The sequence below is a fragment of the Cydia fagiglandana genome, chromosome 4 (assembly GCF_963556715.1).
Source record: "Cydia fagiglandana chromosome 4, ilCydFagi1.1, whole genome shotgun sequence".
NCBI classification, from domain to species: Eukaryota; Metazoa; Arthropoda; class Insecta; order Lepidoptera; family Tortricidae; genus Cydia; species Cydia fagiglandana.
This window is the reverse complement of record NC_085935.1, coordinates 21,293,947-21,307,308: the sequence shown is the minus strand read 5'-3', so window position 1 is coordinate 21,307,308 and position 13,362 is coordinate 21,293,947. Positions and strand designations below refer to the sequence as shown.

General features: G+C 38.8%; 1 protein-coding gene across 1 annotated transcript in view; it reads left to right on the top strand.

The window, feature by feature from the left end:
• LOC134664041 (nephrin) overlaps positions 1-13,362 on the top strand; it is a 586,846-nt gene that overhangs the window by 493,539 nt on the left and 79,945 nt on the right. Inside the window, exon 14 of the mRNA XM_063520605.1 lies at positions 1,980-2,134. Within this exon, the coding sequence (XP_063376675.1) occupies positions 1,980-2,134 (155 nt within the window). The remainder of the gene's footprint in view (positions 1-1,979; positions 2,135-13,362) is intronic.

The window sequence follows — 13,362 nt, the reverse complement described above, 5'->3', positions numbered from 1 at the left end:
TTGAATATTTAGCGGTGTTTTGTTGACAGCGCGGTTATCCCGCACAGGTGTGGGATGTCGTCCCGATATTATAGGTACACGTCTGTTGTTCACAGCGCCTTCTGTAAATATCGGCATGGTGGACCATTAAGCCAGAACCATGATCACAGCTTAAAATCTTCAGTGTTAAGGCCCAAGGGCTGCTAAATTAGACCATGCGCACAACGAGGCACAGGCACATCGCAATGTGTGCATTATAAATATTTGATACCAGTTTCTTCTCTATCCCCTGACAGTATATTTGCTGATGACGACCAGTAAAAAAATATACATTATCTACAGTCAACAGCAGAAGGTACTAAGCGGGCGAGGTGTTCCCAATTACCGTGACACGCTCATATAACCTTAACAATAAAGTCGCGTCAAGACCATTTTGAACACCTCGCCCGCTTAGCAACTTCTGCTGCTGACTGTACATCTCGGTCAATATACACATCGGCCAAATGCTTCGACTATTGACACCTATGTCAGAAGTTTCGATGTCCATTGGAATGCATGTCCGGTCTATTTAAAAAGCAAAGATAAAAGCAAAGATAAGATTTGTAAATAAATAAATAATAAATATTATAGGACATTACACAGATAGACTAGTTAGACTATAGTATAGTGTAGTGTAGTATAGTATAGTTAGGTTATAGTTAGACTTGTAGTCGTATACACGGTATTTTGTGAACAGAAAGGCTCGTAGTGACGAGCCGTGGGCCGAAAAGTAACAAGATGGATTTGCCGCAGCTGCGCGCGGGGATAAATGAAAGGCGGCGTTTATCACCCCGTTTTGTATAGAAATTTAATTACCGAATACCGGAGTGCGAGTGGACTCGTAGATTACCGGTACATAACGGCTTTCGGGTGATACTTAAAGAGAAATCCGCTCGTAAAGTATTCTTTATCGTAATATATTTTAGGGTACGCTATTCATAACCATTGTTACTTTTTGTACACGCTGATCATCATCAGGCTTAAGGCATCCAATGCTGAACAAAACTTTTCACTCAGAATATAATATGTAAAGACTGGAAGGTTTCTGACAACCGTGGTGAACTTATTGAACTATTATTACTATGTATAGAACCGACACAGAGAACCAGTATTTTGCGCCATTGAGTTGTTGTTACCTATTATGACAACAAACTATGGAAGCGGAGCGTGAATCCCGGGACCTTAACGCGTAAGCGCCATGAATTTTACGGCGCTTACGACGTCTTGGTTATATATTACAGGTTGTGATTGCGACAATTTCATTGTTTGTTATGACTTCTCTATAGTAATAATTACTCAATGGGTGAACTATATTTTTGGTATAGGTAATGCTCTTTCACTTGAACACGTTGGCGTAATCTAACTAGGTTTCTAGGATTAATCTCATTACTACGACTACCTACTGCTGTGGCGCAACGACCCGAATACTTGGCCTCCGACATCAGATACCGCAATGCTACTCTGTCCAAAGCCGTTTCCGTCCAGTCAACGGCGCCGAGTTCACTAAATCTTTTAATTCTATGTTATTTAAATTCTCAACAATGCACAATTTTTATGATCGTGACTAACTGCCGTATTCGAACTTCAAGATATTCACAAGAGACGACAGGTACTAGATCCTTTCTAGATACGTTATAGTTTAGATATCAACTAGTTCTCTTTTGCAGCGTAATTCGGGCAACCAATGTCACTTTTACGTTACATAGTGTAAGATATCCATTAGATGTGAATTGGATCTCTAAGTCATATCCTGTGGAAATCGTTCAAGAGTATCTCCAGAATCGCGCAAATGTCGAATTTGACAAGTTAACTCTTAAACATATCGTTATCGTATCTTGGTGATGTCTAATAGATGTCTATTTCAAAATCCGAATCGGGCCCTATATCTCTTGAAAAGTTCCTTGCCACCCTACTGATGTCCAACTGAATTGTTAAACACTCAACTACGTGTTAATTCGCAGAGTGAACCTGTCGTCAGACGAGCCCTCATGGACGGTGCGGGGTCTGGAGTGGGACGTGAGGTTCCGGCTGGAAGCCGTCGCGGTGAACGGGAAGGGCCGCAGCGCACCCGCGCGGCTCGACGACGTGCTGTTCCGGGATCCTGAGAAGAGAACAGGTCAGTGGCAAACTACTTTTGAAGTGAAAACTTCTTTAGCGGCGCTGTGCACTTTTTATGATGGGGAAAAAATTTTAAACTCGCGAGAGCGTAAGACGTAAGACGCTTCGTAGGAAGACGTGACCTGATCGAAAAACTGTTACAATGTCATTGGGTTTTCACTTCTGCCGGCACTCCCGGAGTGCAACCCATTGTTTTTTATCAAGTTGATGTCTGCGAGCGGTACTAAAAAGGTGTTCAGACATATTAAGGGAATGGAAAGATTCGCAAGTACTGGTAAGCTTCCGTAGCTCAGTTAGTTGATAATGATTGGACTGGTATTCCAAAAGGTTACAAGTAAGAGTTTTATGGGAAGCGGTGAATTATTATTTTTTTCCTTCAATAAAAGGTCAGTTGATACTTTAAGTATAATACATTATGTTGTGGTAGATTTGGAGTCATTGGTTACAAAAGGGACAGGACAATAAACACACATTAATGAAGAAAGATACCATTTTCTCTGTTTTATTTTTGTTGAAAAAGGAAGTCACTGTTCTCCAGAAAATCATATTATTATCACAAAAAAGTAACAGCATCTCTAAGTATATATAATGTACGTGTAAAATAGCCTTGTCGTAAATTATGTAGGTAGCTAGTCATAGCGCAATGCTGGAGTTGATAACTGATAGAAGAAACTCGTCATAAATAAAATATGATCATGTAGAATAGAATAGAATAGAAATACATTTATTTATGACACACAAACGCAGATGACAAAAACATGTTGACAAATATACAATGTATAACATGACATGTAATGTATAACATGTAATAGTGCAAATATCAGTCAAGGACAGAAAAAAAACTCCTTTATTTGCAAATCTGCAGAAAATTTGCGTTTCTAGACAGTTTCTTTCATATTGGTGACGTTCCACGGCAAAGGGTATCTTATGGCGGTTGACGCTTACGCTATTATTTAGTCTGTAAGTACCTGACAATCACACGGTTTATTCAGCTTGTATATTACTGTACAGCTTGAACTTACGCCCTTTTAATCGTTTTCAATCAACCTATTTAGATTTCTCTAGCAGACGCCCATTCTAGATTTAGCTTAGCGCAAATATCTGAGTCCCAAGCAAGTTACTTAAACTATCTTTAGAGCGGTTTATTTTCTGCGAAGCGAGCTTGTCACCCGGTTGAGCTCGAGATATTACGATATCGAATATTATATTGCAGTGCTCTGGATCACGATCCGAAATGCATTTATATTCAAAATATACAGGTTTAGAGACATAAATAATACCTTGTAATAGGTTAATCTGTATAAGTACCTATAAATGTTATGTAAAGGTGACAGTCCATTTCCAACGACAGCTGCACAACTGTTCATTTTACTATGTGAATTGACAATGACAGCGACGCGTTCAGTACCGGTAGTGCAGCTGCGGTTAGAAATGGAATGTTACCATAAAGATGACGTTTGGATGACAACTGCAGCTGCATTACTATTGCAGCATTAATGTTAGACAGAGAGAGGAATAAGTATAGCTTTCTTATTCTGAAATTACTGCCCAAGAGTACATTAGCCCTTGCCTTTCAAGATAAGAAGGTTACTTTGCCCAAGTAATATCAGAGTGCCTATTATCGCTAGTCCCAATTATTACAGAATGTCTGAGTACTAGTGAAGAAAGCTTTCTAAAGATGCTTACAAGGCCTTAGAAATCATTACTTGGTGATAAAATAAGGTCTAAGAGGATTTCAACAGGTATACTTGATAATATTCGTATGAATAGATATTTTTAGCAATCGTTGTAAGAAAAATTGTAGGGCAAATCGAACTTTCTTTGTTAGTTGAGTTGTGAAAACAAGTCAGTTTGTGAAAAAATGCTGTACGTTTCTGATGTTTTCTATAGAAAACTGAAGTGTCGGACGCATCGGCCTGGATTCGGACCGTTCTAGCGTGAATCATCCTTAAGTTATCATTATCAGCAATTCTGGCATTTATGTTGCCTTATAAAAATACTAATTCTATGCACATGCATTCGCGGATAGAAGCCAGAAGCTATGACGATACCTAGGTATACAGGGTTGAGTCGTGATCCAGAACCACTTTTTCTGACTCTGTAAATGATCCACATTATCATATGGTAGTATTTGATTAAAAGATAATTACTTTAATTATTCATATTTTTAAAGAAAAATTAATGTTATACTAAGTAATTATGGTCACCCTATGACTTTTGACATACGCTGTATGGAAAGCGACAAGACGTCACATTGAGTAGGGTCACCAAATTGTATGCAAAAATGTTTTTTCCTACTTGTCATCTGGCAAATAATCATCATTATTGGTGATAAACAATAATTAACAACATCATTAGGCTCATCTTTGGATTCTGTATGATGTCTGGCTCTCTTGCTCCACGACCCCGAAATCACCCTGTATTATAAATCGACCAAAAGTCGATACCTATGTGTATTGTTTCCGAGTTTACGACAAGCAGATCTTGTACTCGTAGGTACAGTCAGCAGCGGGCGATACGTTCAGCGCCGTAAATCCTTATTACCACCGTCTGCAGCGGCACTTTAAATATTTACATTTACGGCTAATACAGTGGAGACTGTACGCCGTAAGTTTGCTGACTTTGGGATTATTTCTTTTTAGTTTTCTGAAATTGGTATAGGAAATTGGCACTGTAAAACTCCTGTGACCCTATAAAATTTTAAATATTTTTAAAATATAAAATACTTGAAATATATGATTGTAGGTAATTTATTGTATGAAAAATCAAAAGGTATATATACCTACTAATTCTGTATCGTATTAGGTGCATATATGTATAACTACATATATCTAGAGTATAATTTATACGATACAGCACAATGGAGAAGTTAGCGCAAAAGTAGCGAGGAAAGGGAATATTTGATGAAATGTTGGAATATTTCTAGCTGCAAGTTCCTAGGCTGCTATTCCAATCGCCTGCCAAGCTACGAGTAATCTGTTTGCTTGCTAGCCCCGAGTGCAGGCTGGCATGTTTGTGCCCGAGCTAGTGGCAAGGCGGCGCTCACTTTCACTTTTCAGGCCTGTGCACGCCGGTTGTGAGTGTGCGTAAACGTGCACGTGTATGTGTGCTTAATATACAGTACAGATCCTTATGAGAGACAACACACGGCTTGCGCGATGTGTGAAAATTTGTGCACGACTACGCATACATAACAGGTGTGCTCTGGCAAAGGCTGAAGAAAATGGTCGGAGATTGTGCACATCATAAACCTCGTAACTCCCCCGGAGGAGTTCCGAGGTTTGCGACTTAAGCCGACGACATACTGTATTCTAAGAGCATTGGCTACTTACGATACGTTGTAATATACTGATGCTTATGAGAGACGGCACACCGCTTGCGTGACGTGCTTGCACGGCTCTAATGTATTAGCGCACGAGCACGGGCACCTGCACGGCTACTCACACGCAGCCGGTGTGCTCTGGCCTTTATTGAATCTTGCACTGGTGTTCACCTCGAGGTCATGATATACAGGTCCATTTAAACTCAAATCGCTTGCGCTTATGAAAGCAATAAGAACAGTCTCGCTCGTTAGTGAGCGAGCAACACGCCGCAACTTTCACTCAGTCATTCTTTGGATTATTCCCGATGACTTTCAGCCCGACGTTTCTAAGATGTCACAAAGACAAATTTCGGAAGTGGAACGAGTTGGGTCTTGCTTACGTCTGCTTACAATAGGACAGACGGCCCGATTCGAACTTTAAGATACGTCAGTTAATAGATCTAGAAACGATATATATATAGTCCTCCACATCGTTTTCGATGACGGCGACCTCAGCAATTAATGTGGCTGGCCAGGCCAAACTTGTTCTTAAAAACTCTGTCACATTCACGGCAGTAGAGTTGACCGGCTGTGTTGTACGTATACACATAGGAGGGCTTAGAAACGATATGGATAAGATATGTCAGTATCAAATGTGACGTCTCTTCAAACACACATGTCAGTTTTGACACTAACACATCTATTCCATGTCGTTTCTAGATCTTAATTGACGTATCTTAAAGTTCGAATTACTATGTTAGTTCGAAATTTCCACGCAATTTACGAACTTTGATAATTCACAGAAACCTTTGTGTTTTATTTCAAATACCTAAGATCAAGTCAAGAACCAGAACTAATCTGAGATCCAAGACAAGGAAACAGCATCTCACACCTAGTAGACCTTGATTAAATTGCTAGAAGCATTAAGGGAATGAACATTGTAAGTTATCTTTGATCTGAGAGTAGTGAATACAAACACCTTTAGATATCAGAACTAAAGATCATCCAAAGGTATTAATTACGTCTCATAGATCCCGCACTGTAAATAAAAACGTACTCGAAATAAAAGGATAGAAGAAACTGTGATCGCACTTGTACTGCTATTAATATTATGATTAGAGTCAGACACTTTCAGTAATAATATCATCATTTTTATACGTCAGCAAGCGTTTCTGGGAGCAATAATCTCTGTTGTAGTCATTTAGTTATTTTTGTGGTAACTTGTTATTATATTGTAACTTGCTATTCCATCATCAGCTCAAGCTCTAAAGATTACCAATTCAGACAAAAAAGTAACGTTCCAAATCTACAGTGGTCTACGAGAAATTTGAATTTAGTTGGTTAAAATGTTCAATGATTAATATGAAATGATTAATATGATAAACAAACGATTGATATGAAAGATGTACAGCATTCTAACTATTAGCGCATGAAAGCGCTTATAAGTTTAGTGAACAGCAGAATTAATTTCATATGCTCCGTCTAGCAGGTAAAATCCGTGTCCTAAGATCTTCAATTTGAGACCAAATAGTTTACCCTGGACCTTAACATTGATGAAAAGACACAGGCCGATTCGAACGTACACTGACATCAGAATGATACTTGGATCATATTATTTAGCTATCGTGCGTCTCACCCGCGCCAATGTACATTCACTCCCCTTGTGGTCTCCTGTGATGGCGCTGTCGGAACGGAATATGAATCCTTCATAAAAAGAACATCCCTTAAGCTCCATGAAAAATGGTCCAAACCATACTCACAAATAATCAACTGGATCAAAGTCAAAATAAAAATATCAATCATCAGAGCGGTCTCTCTAAGAATTAGAGGAACGAGAAGAAGGATAGAAAGATTTGGATCTGCAGACGGCTGTGGAATATCCATCCTTGAAGATTAGATTTCTCTTCTTTCTACCGCACAACTGTTTTTTAAATACGTTTAAAATTGTATTATTTAACGTAATAAATGTGTTATCAACTTTTAAAAAAAAGGTACCGTCGCCATCAAATATAACATAGCGGCCAAGGTGATCACAAATATCTGAAGACGCCCCTATGCCCCCTATTCAATTGTCAGGGCGTTGAAGTGAGTGTGCAGATCTTTTTGGAGCACCTCGGGTGCTGCGATATATCTGATGGCGACGTTATGTACGACCAAATAAGAGCGAATGCTGACTGACATCAGTTAAATGTCATTCTGATATCAGAGTAGCGACATTCGAATTGTCCCACAGGGTGTCGTAGCTAATCAGCGGAGGGGTATGTCGACTATTTCTTTGAAGCGTATAATGGGGATTCCGGGCAAGTTCGAGTTGAGTCGTTATTGTGATGTAATTTGATTCAAGGACGCGAGAGTAGTGATGTGCTGTAATTGAATTCCTCAGAATATTCTTCTGTTCCCTAAGGGGCTACGGCCAAAACCGAAATTCGCAAATTGCGGGGATCTTTCTCTTTTACTCTAATGAAGGCGTAATAAGACTGACAGAGAAAACTACCCGCAATTTGCGAACTTCGATTTTTGTGGTTATAGCCCTGAATAATTCCCTAACGACACATTAAAATCATCAGACATATTCGAAAAATAATTCAGTTTTGTTTTATTATATATTTTTTTAATTTTAAACTTTTTTGCATATAAAAAAATACAACAGGCACCTTATTGCCACTATTGGCATTCTCTACCAGTCAACCATAGGGCAAAACAGAAAAGCGTAAATGTGGGTGCAGTGAGAAAAAACACAAAACAAACGTAACTTTTGAGTGATATTTATAGGTAATATAGATAGATAAGTCATTCATCATCATTTCAGCCTATATACCTATATAGGCTACTGCTACCCACTGCTGAGCACAGGCCTCCTCTCATGCGAGAGAGGGCTTGGGCTATAGTCCCCACGCTAGCCCAATGCGGATTGGGGACTTCACATACACCTTTGAATTTCTTCGCAGATGTATGCAGGTTTCCTCACGATGTTTTCCTTCACCGAAAAGCTAGTGGTAAATATCAAATGATCTTTCGTACATAAGTTCCGAAAAACTCATTGGTACGAGCCAGGATTTGAACCCGCGACCTCCGGATTGAAAGTCAGACGTCATATCCACTCGGCCACCACTGCTTCCTATTCGATAGATAAGTACATGCTATTAAATATAATTATTATAAAACTTCAGTGTATACTTGTAACCAATTTTGTTGTATTGTAAAAATTAGCTACAAGAAAAAAATTCAGGGTCTATACCCATATATCCAGAAAAAAATTACATGGTGACTGCTACCTATTTATATTGGCTACTACATAGTAATTGGCCACGCTTAGATAACAATAAGGCTTCAATTAGCTGTCTCTCTGATTTGTTAGGAAAGGCCAATTACTATGTAATGGCCAATAATTATAGAAGTCACCCTATGTGCATATGATTTACTTTTTTTAAATAATAGTATATTTAAAATTATATTCAATTTCATTTTACACCCACCAAAGTTATCCAATATACTCGTATTCTTATGACCGGGAATATTCCGGGGCACTTTCTAGAAATATTACCACTCGGGAATAATTCCCACGGCCCATCTCTAGAAGGGAGGCTTCTGAGGAGCCTCTTGATTAATCTCGCCGGTAAATCCGAGGCGCGTTTAATTAAAATGGGATTATCTGGAGGTTGCAGCGGCGGGCAGCTGCGCCAGGTACCTACCACCTTTTTGGCGCTTCAGGAAATTGTGCGTTTGATATTTTACAACCGATGTTGAAGCGTTATTCATTTCAAATTTAAAATATATGTCATACAGGTACTAAAGAGAAAATACCAATCCCTTCAGTGGTGTGACGGGGTAGCTAATAGAACCAAGGCGTTAGCCACATCTAATCCATATCGTATTTGACGTAAGTACCAAATATTTGACGTATCTTAAAGTCCGAATCGGACCGACAGATTTTGTTACTTTACTAGCCGTTTTTCTCACTACACGCATCATTTTTAAAGATTCAATTTATCTCCATCATCTATTATTTTTACAAATGTAGCGATCTCAATATAATAAATAATAATATAATATAATAATTTAGCCTATATACGTCCCACTGCTGGGCACAGGCCTCCTCTCAGGCACTCAGCACGAGAGGGTTTGGGCTATAGTCCCCACGCTAGCCCAATGCGGATTGGGGACTTCACATACACCTTTGAATTTCTTCGCAGATGTATGCAGGTTTCCTCACGATGTTTTCCTTCACCGAAAAGCTAGTGGTAAATATCAAATGATATTTCGTACATAAGTTCCGAAAAACTCATTGGTACGAGCCAGGATTTGAACCCGCGACCTCCAGATTGAAAGTCGGGCGTCATATCCACTCGGCCACCACCGCCTATATAGGCCAAGAAATAAGAAGTTATAGAGGGAAATGCTAGGAACACAATTTTTGACTCGGTTACTTTGTTTGGACTAGTTAGGAGGTGAACATATCAAAAGTCCCCGGCCGTAGCCCCGGTGCTGGGGGGGAGAGGGGGGAAAGAAGGTCTCATTTTTCGGTTTTTCACTAATATCTTGGAAACTTTGCGTCTTAGCGACATGACTACTGAGACAAACCAAAAGCTGATAAAATTTGTTACAAGTTTTATTCAGTCAAGTTTTTCGATATCTTGAATAGTTTTTGAGATATCCGCTCTTGAAAGTTTATTTAGGGCTTTCAATTTTATCTTGATATCTACATTAGTGAAGCTGCTAGGCCGTGTTTGGTATCATTTTCGTATAAATCGGGGGTGCTGAATTCATTTTTGGTATCACATTGACACCATTCCTTAGAAAAAACATATAAACTTTAAACAAATACCTTTTTTTTTAAATTCCTCTTCACGCTTAAACCGCTCAACCAATTTAATTGTAATTTGGTATACAGATATTTCGAGTCCCAAGACAGGACATAAGATACTTTTTATCTCAATAATCATCCTTTAAAGTTGTGAAATGGAGTATGGGAGGAATTCAACTTCGTCGACGAAACTGAATTCCTGAGGTAAATACTGCTTAAGGTAAGGTTTGAAGTCATGTTAGGTATCATTTTCATCTAAATCACAGATGTGTACCATCCTAAATTTCACCTAAACCGGTTCAGCGGTTATTGACTCCTCATACAAACTACCACCCCACTTTTCACATTCTCAAAAGATGCTTTTGCTTATAAAAACCATCCTATGTCCTGTGTCGAGACTGAAACTATTTCTATACAAAATTTCAACGAAATTGGTTCAGCGGTTTAAGCGTGAAGAGGGATTTTTAAAAATATATTTTTTTTAATTTTGGTTTTACTTCGGAATAGTGTCAATGTGATACCATAAATGAATTCAGCACCCCCGATTTATACGAAAATGATACCAAACATGGCCTAACAGCATCACTGATGTAGATATCAAGATAAAATTAAAATCCCTAAATAAACTTTCAAGAGCGGGTATCTCAAAAACTATTCAAGATATCGAAAAACTTGACTTGATAAAACTTGTAACTAATTTTATGAGCTTTCGGTTTGTCTTAGTAGTCATGTCGCTAAGATGCAAAGTTTCCAAGATATCAATGAAAAACCGAAAAATTCGACCTTCTTACCCCCCTCTACCCCGCAGCACCGGGGCTACAGCCGGGGACTTTTGATATGTTCACCTCCTAACTAGTCTAAACAAAGTTACGGAGTCAAAAATTGTGTTCCTAGCATTTCCCTCTACAACATTTTTTGAGCATTCATTTACTGACCTAATATAATAAATAACATCGAAAAAAATCAAGGAAAAGAAAATAATTTCTCGCTGGAAAGCTGCGTCACGATGAAACTGTATCGGATTGAATAGGGTCCTACATATTATATCAAGTGTAAAATTACTTATGGAAACGTAATACGCATCAGTGTGACGTGCGATCGAGCGTGAAATGTTGCGTGAGCCCGTGTGCACACTGAGGTACTGACCGTTTGATGTACTTAATAAATGGTAAAAATATATACTTGATAGCAAAAATATAAACAAGCGCCGAGAATCAGTATTTCTTTTTAAAAATGTGGATTCTGGGAGCGATGACCAAAGTTTTTTTTTATTAGTCTATAGTAATGCCCCACTGTTGGGCAAAGGCCTCCCCTCTTTCCACCTATTTGGTCCTATCCGATGCGCACTGCTGCGACTCTTTACAAAATGTGTCAAGGTTTTCCGGCCGTCTCAGTAATAGCAAAGTTAGGTAGGTACCTACTGTGTTTTAATTAAATACCGAAAAAGCCCCTCAAAAAACAAGATACCTCAAAATGGGAGTCTCCGACAACCGCGCATGCCTATGCATGCCGCGCATACCTGGCCGCCATTTTTAATGTTGAAAACTTGCCGCCCCGCGGCTGCGCGCCGCACGGCGGTGAGTACTCGTACGTTTTAGGGCCACCCCACACAGCCGCCTCGAGCGTCGGCGTCTAGTCAACTCTACTCGACGCAAGGTTGTCGCAACTGCGCAGTGACACCATGTTCCAGAGCGCTGACTAAACTTCGACGCTCAAAAGGCGCTAGTGTGGGTTGGCCTTAACGCGCGGTGTGCCCACGGTCCTTCCGTGCCTTACCCACAACGCGATTACGCAGCAAATTGCGAACCCATGCCTCACCCTTCAATCAAACATGCCCAATTTCGTACCCAAAGCGTTCGAAGCTCTCATTCCGATCGGACTATAACGAGAAACAAGCTAGTACAAACCAGAATAAGGCTCCCATTTTAGGTACCTATATAAAATTTCGCAATCACGCTATAATAAACATAAACGCCCCAATGTTGTTTTATGTAATCTGGCAAATAAAATAACTCTTATTCTGATTCTGATGGACATGGCATCAATAATGGGCTATAATATACCATAAACCCTGTAAAAGAAGTATTATTTATCATGTTTCTAAACACTGGCAACATATTGCCAAAAACAAGAGCTTTGTAGCTGCTTAAGTTGGACGTTTCATCATTTTTTGTTTATTTTAAAATAAAAGACGCCATACTTGCCCATGACTGAAGAAAATAAAATTTTCACCACACCAACTCGGAAAGGCTTACTTTGCACTTCAAAAACCGATAGCAAAGTTGCATTTTATTCACATGTGAGGCAAAGTAATCAAATGCAAATTTTGAGTTGTTTTCTTATGTTTGCTGGTAGAATTCACTTTTAAATGATGATTTTGGATAATAAATATTTAATAACAGTCCTTTGGATTTGATGTTGTTTGATATTTTACATTTAATATTTGGTTCGAGTTGGTGTGGTGAAAAATTTTGTGTTTCACTCGGGGGCAAATTTTGTTTAACCTTCGTGCTTTGAAACTTGAAACCCTCGCAACGCTCAAGATTCCACTTTTCGAACCACTCGCTACACTCGTGGTTCAATTTTGGAATGTTTCGCTTGCTCGGGTATCAATATTAGCACGAGCGGTTAAACAACAACTTTGCCCCCTTGTAAAACAAATAACTATTATTTTTAATTATACACTGAAAGAATTTTTTAGTTGGTTTTACCATATTTCAACAAAATTTATGGGTTAATATAGCACCTACCCTTGAGTTTTGTTGAATCAACAAAAACTGTATTGTTGATCAGTTACGGTAACTTCAACTTATTGCATATTTGTTGATTCAACATTTCAATATAATGGTAAAATTAACCCTCTAACAAGGGGTTGATATAGCACCAACCCTTCGATTTTTAGTTGTTTTTACAAGTAGCACAATGGTTAATTTAACCGTCTAGCAAACTATTAATTCATTACTTAACCTTTACATTTTTGTTAGTTTTACTAGTTTGCACTTGGTGCAAACCTGTAAAAACAACAAACCATGACAGTAAAATTAACTCTCTAACAAGGTTTGGTTTAACGCACTTGAAATGTTAAAAACACAAGTATGTTTGTGTTGAACCTACTTACTTT